This window comes from Mauremys mutica, chromosome 1 (assembly GCF_020497125.1).
Source record: "Mauremys mutica isolate MM-2020 ecotype Southern chromosome 1, ASM2049712v1, whole genome shotgun sequence".
Taxonomy (NCBI): Eukaryota; Metazoa; Chordata; order Testudines; family Geoemydidae; genus Mauremys; species Mauremys mutica.
The window spans coordinates 197,797,724-197,816,205 of record NC_059072.1 but is presented as its reverse complement, the minus strand read 5'-3'; the positions used below and the strand labels follow the sequence as shown (position 1 = coordinate 197,816,205).

The 18,482-nt window shown below is 41.1% G+C and overlaps 1 protein-coding gene across 4 annotated transcripts in view; it reads left to right on the top strand.

Annotated features, from left to right (window-relative positions):
• TIAM1 (TIAM Rac1 associated GEF 1) overlaps positions 1-18,482 on the top strand; it is a 248,546-nt gene that overhangs the window by 202,000 nt on the left and 28,064 nt on the right. The window contains exons 14-16 of one of the 4 annotated variants that reach the window (XM_045002300.1): positions 719-805; positions 5,723-5,947; positions 14,121-14,224. In XM_045002300.1, the coding sequence (XP_044858235.1) occupies positions 719-805; positions 5,723-5,947; positions 14,121-14,224 (416 nt within the window). Of the gene's footprint in view, positions 1-718; positions 806-5,722; positions 5,948-14,120; positions 14,225-14,416; positions 14,541-14,771; positions 14,889-14,997; positions 15,352-18,482 lie in introns of those variants that run through there. The other 3 variants (XM_045002303.1, XM_045002301.1, XM_045002302.1) reach the window with 3 other exon arrangements.

Genomic DNA, 18,482 nt, shown 5'->3' with positions numbered 1-18,482 from the left:
GTTTGCAGGTTTATAACTTAGCCATAAAAATGTGCACTGAGACTTGGTGAATAACAAGTCATGCCAGCAGCAGCTGAGAAGAGAAAAAAAGGCAGCATTTTACAAACCAGCCCAGCCCAGGAAATTCAGAAAGTAAAAGCTGACATTCTGCTTGAGCAGGCACTATTATGCCTTGTGTGAGTGTCAGCCATAACTCTGAATTTCCTGGCCTTTGTTGGTTTGGGAAACAAACCATAACATTGTATACATTTTGTCTGCAAATATCCAACTTCTTGAAGTGACCTTTTGTGGCAAGACAGTTTTAAGTGCATTCCAACAATTTACAGCTGTGGTCTCCCCAAATAAAACTTGAATGATTTATGTAAATACAAAAATTCAATTCAGCTTTTTAAGTAACTTTTTTTTATTTAGTAATTTTCCTTTTCAGTTTTTTTAAGCTTTAATACTACCCCTCACCCCCTGAAAAATTGGACCCCAATTCTGAAAAGCCCATTACTCCCATGGATAATTCTTACTCACAAGTAGACTTCTTGAATATTGCTATGGAATTACTTGCATGAGTAAAGGATGCTCACACTAGGATCGGGTACTGCTTTATCAAGGATTTTGCTTATTGTGGAAAAGAGTGCCCTCAGATATTGTGCTTGAGATGTCTCTTGGGGTTTTTATAGAACTAATTCTGAAGATGTTTTAATTGTGTCACTTGGTATTTCTGTAGGCTTTTCTCTCTCTTCTGTGGAAGAAGAAGGGTTTCGTCGGCTTTATGTGAACCGTGTAAAAGAGACGGGTCTGGCTTTCAAGAAAGGTAAAAGATATTGGAAGACTTCTATCCAAGTTAAAATAGTCTCGTTGTTGTTTTATTATTGGTATTGCAGCAGCAGTTAGGAGTGCCAGTCATAGACCAGAAGGACTCCATTGTGTTAGGTGCTGTACAAACACAGAACGAAAAATCTGTGCCTGTCCCAGAGAAGTGTTTGGAAGGGCCCCACATACCTTAGCACAGTGGTTCTCAACCTATTTATCATGGTGGGCCACATATGCGACCCACATATACTTGGGCCACAGGTTGAAAACCACAGTGCCCCCCAAACCCCTATGCTCAGCGCGCTCTGCCCAGAGACCCCTCCACAGAGTGGGACCAGAAGCAGAGAGCTGGACGGGGGGCAGGGACCCTGCTTCCAGACCCTGCTGTGTGGGGACCCCTACCATGTGGGGCTGGTGGGCAGCCAGGACCCCGACCCCATTGTGTGTGGCCGGGTGGCAGCCAGCTGCCCAGAGCCCACTGAGCAGCTGGGAGCCCAGAGCCCGCCATGCAGCAGGGCAGCTGGGAGCCCAGAGCACGTAGCCTTTAGCACACAGCTAAGCTGGGCCGCAGCTGTGTGTTAATTGGGACACAGGCGGCCCGCGGGTTGAGAACTGCTGCCTTAGCCTATGTCTACCTCCCCATCCAACCTACGGAATGATTTGGGATTGACTACAGTATATGTGCAGTCACCCTTCATTCTGAACTGCTTTTCCGCCCACCCCTTCTCTTACATAGCAGGATCACCAGGTACTGCAGCGAGAAAGACAAGTAAGTGGTCCATAAAGCCACTCTAGAACTGATACCAAGAGATGAAGGAATAAAATAAGTGGCACATCTTCACTTCAGTGGCTGAGATCACTGTTCCTAGTTTTGCTTTCAGCCAGGGCTGCTCTGAACCTGGGATGTAACAGAGCTGACTAGGCCAGAGAACTGACCCAAAGGGTGTAATCAGCTAAGAGGATTTCAGTAGTGTTTTTGGAGGACTCTACATCTGTTTCAGAACCATGAAGATCCTCCACTCTTTTTTCCTGTCACTTTCCACTCCCCACTCTCTTCCCATATGAATGGCCACCATCTTTCTGGCCAAGGTGTATGAAGTTTCCTGCAAAATCCTTTAACATTTCTCCTTACACGACGCAGGCACATAGGTAGGCAAACAAAAGGCTCCGAGGTTCGGTGGTGAGTCAAGGCAAATATAAAAGGGTAGGGAAGGGAGGTCTGGGCAATCCCTCCTTCAGCAAGTTTGGAAATATCAAGTGCAGTTTCCTGAATTTTACAAGATATTGGAGCAAGATTCTAGACAACAAACAAGCAAAGAAAGAAAGCTGGGTACTCTGGCTTCGGAATGCTAAACTAAGTTGTCAATGGGAAATTGGTCTTTTCAAAAGAACAGGGTCAACTTAAAAAAAAAATCACACTTCTGTGTGAACATTTTTTTTTACCTACTATTATCGTAAGTAAACCTGTAAGATACCTATAACTGAGAGATAGTGACTATATTTCTCAGTTGGTACAGATGATAGGTGAATATTATTATTAGGGCTGGTCAAATGATGGGAATTTTTTTGACAATTTTTTTTCCCTTTTTAATCAATACATTTTGAATTTTGAAACTTTTGGACCAGCTTATTATTATTATTATTGTTGTTTTTGTAGCTATATGATTACCAGCACTACAGTATCTGGGCACAATTATATATGTTTAGGGCACACCTAAATTGCAGCTGAGGGGTGCTTCCCAGCTCAGGTAGACAAACGCACTCTAGCTTTGCTTGAGCTAGCTTGCTAAAAACAGCACAGGCGGCAGCTTGGGCTAGCCACCCGAATACAAAACCACCTGACCCTCTGGGTACGTATGTGGGCAGCTAGCCCAAGCCGCTGCCTGTGCTACCCCTGGCTACTCTGCTATTTTTAGTGCGCTGCATACATGAGTTGGGAAGCACACTCGCAGCTGCAGTGTAGACGAACCCTGAGAAGTATCTTTTTTTTTCCCCTAAAGAAGAACAAAGCTCCCGCAGCCTCCTCTGACATCCCTCCCCATTTCACCAAATGTAAAGCCACTTACTTAAGCAGAATCAAATCTGGGCAGCTTATTTCCTGGAGGATGCAGCTGGATTCACAATGCAATTCTTAGGGGAAGTCTTGCTGAAAGAGCTGAGTCTTGCATCCTGCCCTCACGATGGCAAGACTCAGGGTCTGCATGATCTCCTATAGAGAGAACTCTGTGCTTAAACAGCTTCCACCAAGAACAGCTTGTCCTCTGACCCTGCAATTTCCACTGTCCATCAGCCTGAGCACCCCTTTCAAGTGCAGCTGACACACTGGGGTGTGGAGCAAGAGGTGATTTTGCAGATGAACAGGATGGAGCCTGGCTAGGGATATGAAGATAAGGATGAGGATCTTGAAATCAGCCCAATGCTGGCTAGGCAGCCAGTGCAGAATATTATTTATTGTGATGTGCTCAAGTCGGTCTGTTCTGCCAAACAGATAGTGGTGTGTTGAACTTCAGGTGTTAGTGGTGTGATCTTTTTCAGGTGACCTCCAGGGCCAGCCCAAGGTACAGCATGTTGCAGTGACTTAGCCTAGCTACATTAATCAATGCACTCAGTACCTCCAGAACAGATCACTGTGACATGCTTCAGCCTGGATTGACCCTGGAGGCCCCCCTGATAATGAAAGTTAGTCCAGCATGCAGCTGGCTGCCAGTGTGTACAGACCGCCTGTTGAGAGTGAGGTCACATTCTCTGCTGGATCTTCAAAATGCTTCCATTTGTCTATCATCACCACCTTTGTCTTTCCTGGGCTGAGTTGGAGCCAGCTGTTTTCTCTCCAGATAGTGCCCAGAATTGGATAAATACCGTGAATAAATTTCCAAGCAATAAATTCAGCATTAGAGGATGTATGTGACAGGATATAATATGTTTTCAGGACCAGGGAGGAGGCAAAATAAAGTCCTAAATCCAATTCTGTTTCAGTTAGGGACATTGCCTCTTTTCCTTAGCCATCATAATGGCTTGCCTCTTTCAATAAAGCACTCGTCAGTGTGAAGAAAATTAAATAAACAATATAGCTAATCCTGCTTTATAAAGAGAGTGTCAGTGATTCAGTCACACGTGTTCAGATGACTTTTACCTCAGGGATTGCACCATGAGAACATAAGGCACTCCAGTTCTGCCACATAGGAGAGCTATGAATAGTTGATGGGAAGAGACAACACAATGCTCAAACCAACCAGTAAATCATCCCAGCGTCTGTCTATTGGAAAAAGCAGTTTTCCACCATAAAATGGCTTTTGCTACTGCAAAAATGGAAACAGAGACGCTAGAAAAGGTAGAGCTGGGTAAATGCCCCAAATCCCTGGTTTTTTTTTTCATTTGGCTATGAGCCTTATCGCACTTGCGTAGTACTTCCCTAGTTCTCACCCTAAGGTTTTTGGCTAGTAATCCTCCTCCTCTCCCTTTTCTGTATTATACTCACTAGTTTGTAAATACTGAGGGCTAGACCGGGGTTGGCCATCTATGGCATGGGTGCTGAAAGCAGCACGCGAGCTGATTTTAAGTGGCACTCACACTGTCCAGGTCCTGGCCACCGGTCCGGGGGGCTCTGCATTTTAATTTAATTTTAAATGAAGCTTCTTAAACATTTAAAAAACCTTATTTACTTTACATACAAAATAGTTTAGTTATATATTATAGAGTTATAGAAAGAGTCCTTCTAAAAATGTTAAAATGTATTACTGGCATGTGAAACCTTAAATTAGAGTGACTAAATGAAGACTCGGCACAGCACTTCTGAAAGGTTGCTGACCCCTGGGCTAGATGGTGGCTCACCTTTGGTGGGTAAGGAAGGGCAGGGGCACAAGAAGCCGTCTGCAGAGTCCAGGCGGAGTCCTCCTACACAATACCAGAGTGCTAGAAATCTAGAAGAGGAGGTCTCAGTGCTAGGGGTCATGGCCACCTTGCTCTTTCCATATTGCTAAAGGGGAGGTGCCATCCCAGCTAAATGCAGGGAATGGGTCTGGGGGAGGGGAGTCCTGGTATTGAAAAAGATGAGATCCCCTGATCTAAAATGAATTATGGTGCCTGTCTCTGTGAAAGGGTGGGGTCATGGTTGAGCCTCTCTCCCATCGCTTCTTGTGCACTGATCAGCAGAGAAGGGCCACCGTTACATGGCTTCTCCTCCTACCCACCCCTGTGATGCAGCCACTACTGTAAAGCCACAATCTTGCCCTAAACATTTTCTAACAGACACTCTCTGCTAAATGACTCCAGTTAATGATGAGAATTGTGATGTCCTGAAACTTGGAAGTTTGACTTTCTTGGCACAATTTACTTTAAGGTTAAAAATGTTTTTAGTGTTGATGGCAGAACGTTGGACACGCTGGTCTTGAGGAATTAATTAGTGTCATATTTCTGTGATCCATTTTCTCTCATTCTAACCCCCAGGTCAATGTGAAGCAGGAAAGTAGATTCCTGTTCGAATTCATCTCACACTACTACTTTCTTCACCAATAATCTGGAAAGCTTTAGAAGTCTGAATCTGTTTATAAACAGTGTGTTCTGTAAATGCTGTGCATGGTTTTTCTCCTAGAAGATGATGTAAAGAAAAGTTTATTTCTTCACTCACAAAGGGCGTACGGTGGAATTCAGTGAATACACTGTAAACGTACCACATGGTGATAGCAAGCACAATGATACTATGGTGATGGGACGCCGTAGAAAACCCTAAGATAGATCTCGTCACAAAAATCAGCATCCATCAGTGATCCCTTCACATCCATCAAGTTTCTGCATGTTTATGTCATGTCTAGACATCACAGTTACTAGCACTTCATAAATACACAGACTGAGGTCTTTGGGGGACATGGGCAACAGAAACTTACTGTGTGATACTTACCTGTTACTTTCTGTTCTGCAGGCCTTAAAGCTGGTGATGAAATTGTTGAGATTAACAAAAGAGGAGCTGAAGACCTGGACTCAACCATGCTGAAAGATGCCCTTGTTCAGCCTTCACTGTGCCTTACAGTGCGTACTTATCCAGAGATAGAGGGGGGGCAGAAGTTAATGCAACCACCCCCACGTCGCATGGAAAATCTGTCTGACTTGAGTGACAGTGCACTGATGTATAGCGGCAGTAACCAAGGTAACAATGTCCATTGAGGAAATTAACATAAAATGGGTCCACTTTGGTTCCAACATACATCAGTGTAACTCCATTGACCACAGTGGAGTTACTCCTGATTTACACCTGTGTGAGATGAGAATCTGGCCCTAAACATTGTGGTTAGATTATCAACAGGAGCTTGGGAATTTATGACGTGACCTGTGGTTACACTAAATTGCAACCACAAATTCCCTGGCTAGATAGTGATTTGGTAGATATTTAGTCAGAGAAACATGTGAGTTTTTGTTTGGCTTTTTAAATATGTGATTACCCCAAAACAAAAGACACTTTTAAGTGTGTTTATTTGTTTGATCTGTTTTTTCAGAAGTTAATTTAAAAATGTGGTTAGAATAACATAAAATTGAGTGGTTTTTTTATTTTCTTTTTTTCTCCTTTTCCTGCTCTGAAGAAGGCAAACGTGAAAGAAGGCTCCTAAAAATTGACCATGTTCGAAATTGTTAGCTAGCAGATAGAACACGAACAGGCATCAACAGTAGTTGAATGATTGCTTTTAAAAAGCAGTTGTAAGGATGAGGTGGGGGTAATCAATAAACTCCATACCTGGGATTTTTATATTTGGCCACAAGATGTCACCCTTACACATATAAAATCACTTAATTTTCTTTCTTGCGGTAAGAGCATCTTGATCCCAGTTTGAATAAGTTACTACCCTTCCAGTGCAGGGCTTATAGGTCATAGGAAAGGCTAGAACCTCTTTGCCAGAATTTTTTCCCCATAGAAGGGAAATTGGGGAGGGGGTATGGTTTTCCCTTTATTTCACTGTCGCTGAAGGAAGAGTAGGAATATCTCAATTTAAATTGGAGGAAGCAACAAAATAGCATTTCAGCAGATGGTTCAGAGGTGCTTACAGAAGTTTCAGTAACGCAATTTTACCTTGTTAAAGTGCTTGCAGTTGCCATATGCATCTAAAGCATGGTATTAAAAATGTTTAAAACTGAACAACACACATTCTAATTGGGAGGATTTTAGATTAAAGTGGGAATAGGGTTGAGGTTTGGAGGCAAGCATTTAGAGCTCCTCCATCATTTTCCATCTCTTTAGACATCAGTGGAAGGAAGTATAAAAGGTTTTTCCAAAGCTCTTATTCTTCTAGCCCCTGTGCATTATTTGGTTTTTACTCTCTGAAATGTAAGTTAAATAGAGGTACATTTTATTATTATATCTGGGATTGTAGCTGTGTCTCAGATTTTTGGTTTCAGCTCTGTGACTTCTTGTCTAAAGCAATCAAGTGTGAAATACCCATTGACCTATTTATTTGTATCCTAGCTGATTACTGCCAGCTTGGCTGGCTGTATAAATCAGCTCAGTGGTTTCTATCACATGCTTTATTTATAGTGTGTACACTTATATTTCTGTACTGAGCTAAAAGAAAATCCACAGAACACTGGAGTTTAACATTATTGGGCTCAGGATCTGGCTGGACTATTATGTTTATGTGGCTTTAGATGCTATACTTCACTGGAGCAATTTGCTGCATGTCATGCAGAGAGTGTGGGATGGAACTTTTACCAAACGTGCTTTGGTAGATAATTCTGTTTATTGGGTCAATATTTTAGATTCTGATCCTTTTAGGAAGACTTTAAAAATGTTGATATTGGATATTTTTTTACTCGTGTATGTTTCGGGGTGGGGGGTTAATAGAAAACCAAATCAAAATTCCAGCAATGTAAACCCCATTGGACCCACTGGCTCTTAGCTACTCTTGTTTCTTTTGTGATTAATTAGGCTGACTACTAAGATTTTGATGTATAGCAAGGTGAAGAAGAGGTACATATTTTCCCCTGAGGGGTTCTAGGTGCCTGTTACAAAACCACAAAGATTTCCTCCTCTCACCTTTTAATTTTCTCCCAGGTTTTAATCTTCTATTCCCCCAGCACAGCCATTATAATTTTGTTTGAAAAGCACTTACATGCTAGGACTCCCTCTGGAGACCTTCAACATTTTCCCCGGAGTTAGCTAAAGCGACCACTCAAGGCCCTCTCCCTTCTCCAAGAATAGTGTCTTGCCTCTGCAACACACAACTTCATTCAGTCCAGGGAGTGAGAGAATGGGGACTAGAAATTCAGAGGTAGTTTCCCAAAACTCAGCATAGATCATTGCCACTAGGTTAGTAAGATGCCCTAAAGGTTATTTTTTAGCCATAATTTCTTGAGGCATTCCCTACTTCTCTTCTGCATAGTGAAACCATATGGCCTCCATGTGGAGCTATGTGAGCTCCTTCTTCATGTACTAGAGTTTGGGGGCAAGGCTCTAAATATTCTTGTTTTGTATGAGATTACAGCATTGGAAGACATAGGACACACTATGCAAAATACAGGGACAACCAAGAGCCGTACAAATCACTTCATGTGGTGTAGGGGGTAAAACAAGTATATCACTGTTTTGAATGAATACATTCATTTTCCAGTTATGAAACAGTTAAGTGTTCCTGAGCAGTCTGTGATTTGTCACTCTGCGAGCAGGAAAACCAGAGTCACAGTGAGCCTAGGATCTGAAAGATTCATATGTTGTAAAAACAAACTGCGCCGCACCATAGTAACTCTAGCTCAGGAACCAATCCATGCTACAAACCTCGATGCCAACTCTGCCCACATATCTACACCAGCAACACCATCACAGGACCTAACCAGATCAGCCACAACATCACCAGTTCATTCACCTGCACATCCACCAATGTAATATACGCCATCATATGCCAGCAATGCCCTTCTGCTATGTACATCGGCCAAACTGGACAGTCTCTAAGGAAAAGGATAAATGGACACAAATCAGATATTAGGAATGGCAATATACAAAAACCTGTAGGAGAACACTTCAACCTCCCTGGCCACACAATAGCAGATCTTAAGGTGGCCATCCTCCAGCAAAAAAACTTTAGGACCAGACTTCTAAGAGAAACTGCTGATCTGCAGTTCATCTGCAAATCAGTTTAGGATTAAACAAAGACTGTGAATAGCTTGCCAACTACAGAACCAGTTCTCCTCCCTTGGTTTTCACACCTCAACTGCTAGAACAGGGCCTCATCCTCCCTGATTGATCTAACCTCGTTATCTCTAGCTTGCTTCTTGCTTGCTTATATTTACCTGCCCCTGGAAATTTCCACTCTTGCATCCCACGAAGTGGGCATTCACCCACGAAAGCTGATGCTGCAAAATGTCTGTTAGTCTATAAGGTGCCACAGGATTCTTTGCTGCTTTTACAGAACCAGACTAACACGGCTACCTCTCTGATACTGCATTATAAGAATCTCCATTTTTTTTTCTTTCTGTCTTCCTCTCTTGCCAATTCCCCCAGACCAAGTAAATTTGGATTTCAGAGCAAGTTAAGAGTAACAGTGACCTTAGTTTTGTCTGGGTTATTTTTGTGAGGTAGACTTCTAATTTGGGTGTCAAGTATCAGAGGTTTAGCCGTGTTAGTCTGGATCTGTAAAAGCGGCAAAGAGTTCTGTGGCACCTTATAAACTAAGAAACGTTTTGGAGCATGAGCTTTCGTGGGTGCGTCCGACAAAGTGGGTATTCACCCGCGAAAGCTCATGCTCCAACACGTTGGTTAGTCTATAAAGTGCCACAGAACTCTTTGTCTCTTCTAATTTGGGGTTTCATGTAGCATGTTTAAAATATTGTTACTAGTTCTTTACATGGTCTTAACATTTCACTAGGACTTACTGGATGATAATTTGAAGATTTTGCCCATTAGGCAGTGACCAGGTAAAGAAACGAAGAGCCATAGGAACAGATCCCTGTTGCTGTTACAACCCTTATTATGATAAACATTGTGAACATAACATTTCAGAGGAAGTTTCTGGTGATTTGGTCTGTTTCTGCCAGCTATGTTTAGAATTTTTGTTCCTCAGCCTTCCGAAACCCTTTCTGTATCCAATTGTACTGCTTTTTAACCAGTTAGAAAGCAGCATTGTTAATACTTCAGTTTTTAGACTGTAAAGCTCAGGGACCCACTTAAAAATTACCATTTTTTTTCTGTAAAATCTCAACAGCTTTATTATGGACATACATATAATCTGAGTGTGCATGTTGTGTTATCACTCCCCCTTCTGGTTCCATGCTTATTAGTTAGCATTACAGCAGAACCTCAGAGTTACCGACACCTCAGGAATGGAGGTTGTCCATAACTCTGAACATTACGGAGGTCTGCCACAGGGATAGGGGAAAGAGGGAGGGTTGGGGCTCTGGGCAGGGTCGGGGCTTCTGACCCTTGTGAGCACCAGGGCTCTAGATCTGGGTGAAGGGCTACGGCTTGGGGCTTCAGCCCCGCAGCTCCATTCCTGGCTTCTGCTCTGTGGGGGGTGCTAGGGCTCAGGGCTGCCCACAGCTCCAATCCCGGTTTCAGCTGGGATGGGGCGTGCGCCAGGGATCGGGGCTTTAGCTATGGTGGGAGTGCTGGGGCTGAAACCAGCACTCCCCTCAGAGCTAAAGCCCCGAGCCTCCAGCACCTCCTGTGGGGCCGAAGCCCTGACCCCCAGTGCTCCCAAGGGTAAGAAGTCCTGACTTCCACCCCCTGCCTGGAGCCCTGACACACACCCGTCCCGCCCCATGACTGCAGCCCTAACCCCCCTATCTTTGAGGTTCTGCTGTAAGTATGAGAATTCTGTGCTGGACCTGGACCTTGACAGTTTCCCTTTAATTTATTTTTTTTAAAAACCAAACTCTTCTTATGCATCGGGTAGAACAAACAACAGAGCGAAATATCTTACAAACAGCCCTAAAAAGGACAGCTATTTTTATGGTCATTGTTACCCTGGTTTGGCAAGGTACATGCCCAACTTTTAAGCATCAGAGCAGTCCTGTTGATCTCAGTGAGATTACTCATGTGCTTAGCTACCTTGCTGCCCCTTCTTTGCTTTCTGGATTTCTCTTTCTAATTCCTTCATAAAAAGTGAAGCCATTTGCTGCCTTCATTAACAAGTGGTATATGCCTAGACTGTCTACAGTTACAGCAAAAGATAACTTAGTACATTGTCCTTACAGAGCTCCATGAATAGCTAAATAAAGATTTACAGGATATGAAAAAACAGTGTAATGAACCAACAGTAAGGGGACAGTAACTGCAACGTATTTAAATAGATATTGTAAGAAATTCAACATTACTGAGTTCAGTAGCAAAGTATAACTACCAGCAGATACCCCTATTAAAGCAGACATTGTGTTTGACAGCCTAAGACTTTTGTGTGAAAGAACAATGCAGAACATGCATTGGGTGACTGTTCATTAAGATGTAAGTGAAAGCTTGCTGTCTGTATTGGGTAGGAGTGTTTATACTGCAGGAAGTAGATTAAAGAGGTGTCTGACTAGTAACAGGAAAAGAAGCCCTGCTAGCTATAAAAGGCATGCTGTTCGTTGGCTTAGGGTGAGAAATAATTGTGGGCTGTATTTCACACTGCTTATAATGGATAATTAATCGTACTGGACAAACATAGGCTGGTCAAGCCAAACTCAAGATATTCTGCACATTTCTCTTTTTTTTAAAATGGATATTCTAGGGGATTTAAGAGTTTTGCTAGATATTAGTAAAGGAGTCGGAAAGTAATAAAAGTTGATGGACTAAGCTGTAGAAATGAGAGGCTCAGCACAGATTGAATTTCTTAGAAACCAAACACTTCCACAAATGCTTTTCATTATCATCTATCTTAACCCATTAAAACCAGACCTTGTCAAGATCAAGATCTTAGATTTTTCAGCACAGTGAAGATAGGCCTCCATGGGAACCTCCCATATGAACCTCCTCTCTACTATTTTTGAATATTTTTATTCAAAGGTTACTCAGCTCTGTACTGGTTTCTACAAGTTGGAGCCAAACCAGCAGGGTCACATTTTCTGAATTTGGTTCAGATGTAGCTCAGGATGGTGAAAATCTTGCAAGATCTTGCAAAGTTTTTGTCGGTTGTGGCTAAAAGCTTGCGAGAAGTTTTGATGAGATTTTGGCACTCTTGAACCCAGGACCAAAGTCAAGTATGAATTGTCTTCAAATGAGAACTAGAAAGCCTGCCCTAATATGCCTTCTTGGCCCAACTTTAATTTTTTAGCAAAACACTCATAGTAGCAACTGTACTAACTTTAACTTTCTGTGAACTTCAGTGAAGGGCCAGCAGAATTGAATTTTCTGATATGTCTAGTACATTTCTTAAAATACATCTCTGTTTCCAGATATAATAGTGAATTCCACTTCAGTACACCCACAGAATAAAGAAATAGACTTGACGGGAGATTTTGAGAACACTAATCACTACAATGGCTTGCCATTCACTCTGAATCAGAACACCCAAACAGTCACCCATAATCTTTTTGCCCCACTGAATACAGCTGAAAAATATCAATGGCATAAATCTGTTTTGTAATCGGTATGTGCTTTCTGTTGTTTTCTTATTTACAACATGAGAGCTATAGCAGTGCCATTATTGGTCTAGGCTGAAAACATTACCAAAATGCTAATTTATATAGAAGAAAACTGTGACCTACATAAATCGAAACATCTTACAGAAAATACCTAGTAATTTAAGAGAGCTGCTCATATCCCCTTTGGGAGTCAAAGAAATAGATAATAAGTTTTTCCAGCATGTTGCATATAATTAGAGCATAATTTTTAATTGGACTACTGAAAGGTTAAAAACTGGATTACTAATGCCACACACACAAAAAAGCTAACATGGGATATTCACAATGTTTTTTTCTTCCTTTGATATTCTTTGTTGTTGTTTCATTGCTTATTGATAGATTATTCTTTAGGTAACTTACATAATGTAAAAACCCATATGCCTTAAAGAACAATACAGACTACATATAAATAGTAGCCCCAATTCATGCAGGTGGACCCTTGCACCTGTGCGGCGCACTGCTGATGTTAATGGGGCTCAGTGCAGGCAACAGGGGTCTGTCCACGTTCATCTGATTTGCAGGATTGTGATGACCTTGAATGAACTTGTAGTTATGAGTTAATGGGGGAAAAAGTTAAAATCTAGACACAAATACTCAGCTTCTCTGGAGTGTCTGTTTAGTCTGGCACAAAATTCCAGTGCAGCAGCACTCAAATTGACTTGGGATTTGGGAAGATTTTCCTGTCTCTGATGCTGTTCATTCTCTTGCTGAATACTGTTAAATTATTCCTGTTAGGGATAGTATTTATCCCAGGCTCATAAAGGTGCTTCTGAAAAGCAAATGAGTTGCCTTTAGATTTCCATGAGATCCATGAATGTCATATATGAATAAGTTTCTTAAGAAGGAAACTTCTGGTACGCCTCCATTCTCCCCTCCAGTTAGAACACCATAACTGTTCATTCCCCTGTTAGATATATATATATATACACACACACACACATTGCTTTAAGTATATGAGTAGTCCTGCTGACTTCAGTGAGACTACTCGTGTGCAAAAATTATGCATGTGCTTAAGTTCATGGTCTTGGGCAGTACCTGCAAAGGAATCCTTATGGTCTGTTGTATCAAAAATGTAGTCCTAAGACTGCCAAGATATAGATTAATGCAGTTACTTTAGTATATTGCATACAGAAAGATGCAATTGTTAATTAATAGTATAACTCAAAAAATCCCTGTAAAAGTATTTTTGATTCTAACATTAACTACAGTTTATAGTTTTACATTTTGTTATTTACTAAAATCTTCCAATATAAGGCTGTGTGGAGGAAATGTTAACTAAGGCCTGGATCCTGGAAAGATGTACTCAACTCTACACACGAGTAGTCACAAGGAGCTCGGTGGAATTGCTCAAGTATAAAGTTAAGCACAGGCCTTTGTAGGGATGGAGCTTTATAAAAACCTAATCTCAACATGGAGCTTGGCCTTAACTCTGCATCAGCTTTTGTGGCCTCTAACTTCAATCAGGCCCATAACATTATGTGATTAGTGTTTATAGTTCAATCAAATTTCATATGTGGCCATGAAACCTTTGTGCTCAAATCCCTGTTTAGGTCCTGCTCCTGCAGTGAGCTGAATGCTGGTAGGCCCCTGTGCATCCAAGGAACCACTGGCACAGATGCCTGCCGAGCTCATTGCAGGATGAGAACCTGAATGTTCATGAAAGCTCATTATTCACTTCTCTAAACTTCTCTCATTTTGCATAACCCACTATTTTGTTTCTGCATATATGTCAATTTTGGCAGGGCACACGCTTTTCAGTGAACAAGACAACTGTGCTGAGGCAGCTGCAGAAGAAGCAGAAGTGCCTGATTTGGAGTCCTCTGATGAGACTGATAGGATGAGCAAGGTGAGAGATTTTCATTTTCACATTACAAAGACCTAAAGTGCAGTAGAGTCACAGCTGACATGCTGACTTCACAGCTGTGCATGATTAGAGCATCTTCCCTAGGAAAATGTTGATCTTACTTTTAAGGTGTTTACAAGTGATACAGAGTGTAACAAATTACAGCCTTGATTACAGCACATCAACACCTGTTGAGTAAGAGCTGTGTTCTGGATCCATGAGGGGTAAAGAGTAGACCTGGTTCTGATCTTCTGTGCTGTGTGATAATGCTTTCACATATTAAAATATAGCACCTCTATCACTTCCTCCTCTTGGGCAGGTGAGCTGAATGCATTTCCAGACTGATTTATCACATTTTCCTTTCCTTTTCTCTTTAGTAATTTCCAAAGGTGTGAAGCACAAAAGTTATATTATTGCCTTAAATCAATAGTATAGTTTACATGTTAGCAGCTTAAATGCAAAACCAATTACAGCCAATCTACCTTTGATTAAAGCAGAACTCTCCAATTATAGTTAACAGGCTGCACAAATAGATTGCTAATTGCTGTCTATTAAGGGATGAGTTCTGGCATGGCTTGGTAGTTTGTTCTAGCTGTGGTAATAGTGAATACTGTACAAAATGATCTGTGGAGATTAGTGTTCTCTGAAGTTGAATCAAGTACATATGGTAAGATTACTGTAAAAGGGCTGGCTGTTGTATTTTAAGTTCTTGCTGCATAATTGATGCTGTGTTAGTAACTCAAGCTCTACAGAATTCACTGTATAGGGAGTATAAACTATGTAGGACTGAGCTCATTGATTCTCAGTGTCTCCTCCCTGTGCTTGCTTGCTCGCTTTCTCTCTATATATCTATTTCTGTGGTTTCCCATCATTTTGTTTTAGTTGCAAATGTGTCTTGGTGAGTCATAAACCGATCCCCAAATACCACTATTAGGTTATCATAATTGAAAGGCAGGAAAAAGCCCCTGGCCTCTTGTTTCCTGATCTCTTATGTCATACTAGCTTGTAGCCTTTCCTTTGGTAGATAGGAGAAAGCATTTCTATGCATGAAACATAAACAGAACTTGTATGTAAAGCTGAAGATTACCTTTAAACTTCGTCTCTAGATTTTCCTGGGGAATCATTTTATAGTAAGTATAAAATTATATTTTTCAAAAGTGGGGGAAGTACTGTGTGTAGAATTTTTTTTTTTAATTTAAGTGTGGATACCTGCATGATTTGTAATGAGGTCTGAAATGAATGTTTCTTAGCAGAAAAATGGTCCACATATTAATGGTATCTATTGCTAACTTGGCTATGGATACTCTTGCTGTGGTTGGATTTTCTGTAGCTTTAAAAAGTTTTATGTATGAATCATGTGAGAGGCTGTGATGTCCCATTTCACACTGTGCTTCCATGAACTATCAGCTGCCTAAAGCAAGGTGTATGAATTCTGTGATCAGCCATGTGCTTTGGCTGTGCTAAGGAACAGTGCTTTAGTAGTTATTACACTTATGATAAAAGAGTAAGAACTGTAACTAACTTGTAAATTTAATGAGGTGGAAATTTCATTGTGTGTAAATTAAACATTATCACCTGTTTTGCGTTTTCTAATATTTGGAAATGTGTATCTTTGAAGAAGCCTCTCATTATACATAACGTATGTGATTCATGGGGGAGAAATTTTGAGTTCAGTGTTTTGTTCTGTGTTTTCCCCTTTTTAAACTTGTTTTGGTTTTTTTTTTTTTTTAAGTCTTGAATCAAAAGGCAGGGAGGGGTGTGTCTTTTTTCAGTACAGAATATATTTATATTGACAACAAATATATTCTAACTTGCTAACTCTACTTTCTTTGTTTATATTTAGAACACCTCTGTATTCTTTACAATTCTCCCCTGCTCTTGAATTTCGACAAAACTTAAAAATAGTTCTGTTAAAGCCAGAGAGAGTGCTAGTAAATGTGCAGCTTCTTCAGAAGCTGCACTGGAAAGGGGGCTCTGACTTTTGTTCTTAATTCCTCTTTATATTTGTGCTTCGCTTTAAAATGTCTTCTGTATCACTGGGCATTTAATTAGCTGACAGTAGAGTCTGTTAATCTTCTCTATGAAGGTACTCTCATCACAGGTCGTCCTCCTAAGATCCCCTGGAAGCCATTTGCAGGGTAAGGCAAGAAAGGTGTTTTCTCCATGCTATTGCCACCTCCTTCCAATCCTACTGAGATGATGTGAACATGATTCATCATCAGCCTTAACTCACACTGGCTGTCTCATTACACAGTGAAACATACCTAGAGGAAGTGGGGAGAGGAGAGAGTTTGAAGGCAGTGATCAGTGGAGATGCTATATGAGCATGGCTACTATGAGAGGCATGTCTGTAACATGCAAAGAATTCTGCAAAACTTGGGCTTGTTCCCTTCTGACTTGATAAAGGAGGGTTGAGAGTCCCCCGTGCTGTTGCCAGCTCTTCCCATCTTCTCCAGCAACCCCTCACCGCTTGTTTTCTAACCTTCAGACAGTGTTTTTTCCTGATATTAAAATAGTTCCAGAGCACACCAGATGTGAATTTAGAATGGAAAAAACAAGCAGGAGACACTTCTAGGCTCCTTTCATATATCACAAAGAAGGGGGAAAGGAAAAAAGGGTGGTGGGTTTTTTTGTGGTTTTTTTTGCCATTTCCTAAGCAGGTATCCATTAAATTGGGAAGAATTAGAACAAAACCTCATTATTTCAATGGACTTATCCTGCTGTAAACAGCAAGAGATGGGATGTCTTAAAATTGTGTTAGATACAGCATTAGAAAATGCATTATAGAAACAATCCTGCATAGGAAGAGGGAATTGATTGATAGGTCTGGTGTTTTTAATCTCTAGGGTGGTGGGGGGGTGTGTGTGTGTGTGTGTGTTTTGAGATTCTAATCTCTTCTTTCTTTTAAAAGTTAAGGCAGCCCATGTACAGCTGACTTTTAGTGAGCGCAGTATCTCCCAATTGTAAAGATGTAAATATAGGCAAACTCCTTATATATAATTTTATTTTTAAACAAAAGTTGCACTAGAGAAAGGTCAAAGCCCCTCTAAGCCAAACTCCTCTGAATTTCAGTGGGATGTGCACATTTATAGACTGTCTAGACAAGCACATTTGTTGGCAAACCCTTTTTGTCAGTCAGGGCTGTGGGAACCTCCACCTTCTCCCCCCCTCCCCCCCGTGATAAAAGTATCAGTCTGAACAGTGCTACACTGGTGGCTGCTCTCCTGCTGACATAGCTGCTGCCACTTGTCGAGGGTAGTTTCCTGTCGGCATAGACCGGCTACACAGGCGACCTTACGGCGGCACAGCTGCTGTTGTACAGTTGTGCCGCTGTGAGGTCCATAGTGTAGACCAGGGGTAGGCAACCTATGGCACAGGTGCCGAAGGTGGCACACGAACTGATTTTCAGTGGCACTCACACTGCCTGGGTCCTGGCCACCAGTCCGGGAGGCTCTGCATTTTAATTTAATTTTAAATGAAGCTTTTAAAACATTTTAAAAACCTTCTTTACTTTATATACAACAATAGTTTAGTTTTATATTAGACTTATAAAAAGAGACCTTCTAAAAAACATTAAAATGTATGACTGGCACGCGAAACCTTAAATTAGAGTGAATACATTGCCAACCTCTGGGTAAACATAGCCTCAATTTCTAATCCAAGATCTGTATGAGAATTTAAACCAGTTCTAAGTAACATCTTTGTCAGTCATCCATCTCTAGTTTAATGGGATACCATGTAGCTAACTTACTAGTGTAAGTTTTATTTAACAAAAACTAGCCTTTGTAATTATCTGCTTATTTGCTTAAAGTGGGCTAATTTATATAAATTTAACACACTTGGTCTGGAGGTTAAAACATGTAGAGGCAGGTTCTCAATATCACAGAGCAACAAAAGCTTAAGTATTTTGCACATTGTCGCCATCATGACACATTTACTGTGGTGATCAGGTCAGTAGCACTTTGTTTAGTGATCTGCCACATTCCCCGCTTGTGGATGTTTTAAAAATCTAATGAGTTGAAATGCTACTGGATGTTCATTTCCTTTTTTCTAATTTAAGACATGTCTCTTGAATTTAAAACTAATTACCTTGCAGCTGTGATTAAGGTACCGTGCACTAATGACTCTGTATGCATTTCATTTACCAAAAGTGTTCTGTGAAGATCAATCTTTTGCCGTGTTAATGAGAACCAAAATTATCTATTGATACAAATCCCTCAACACATGTAGAAGTTGAGGTAAAAGGATTAAAATGGGGAAG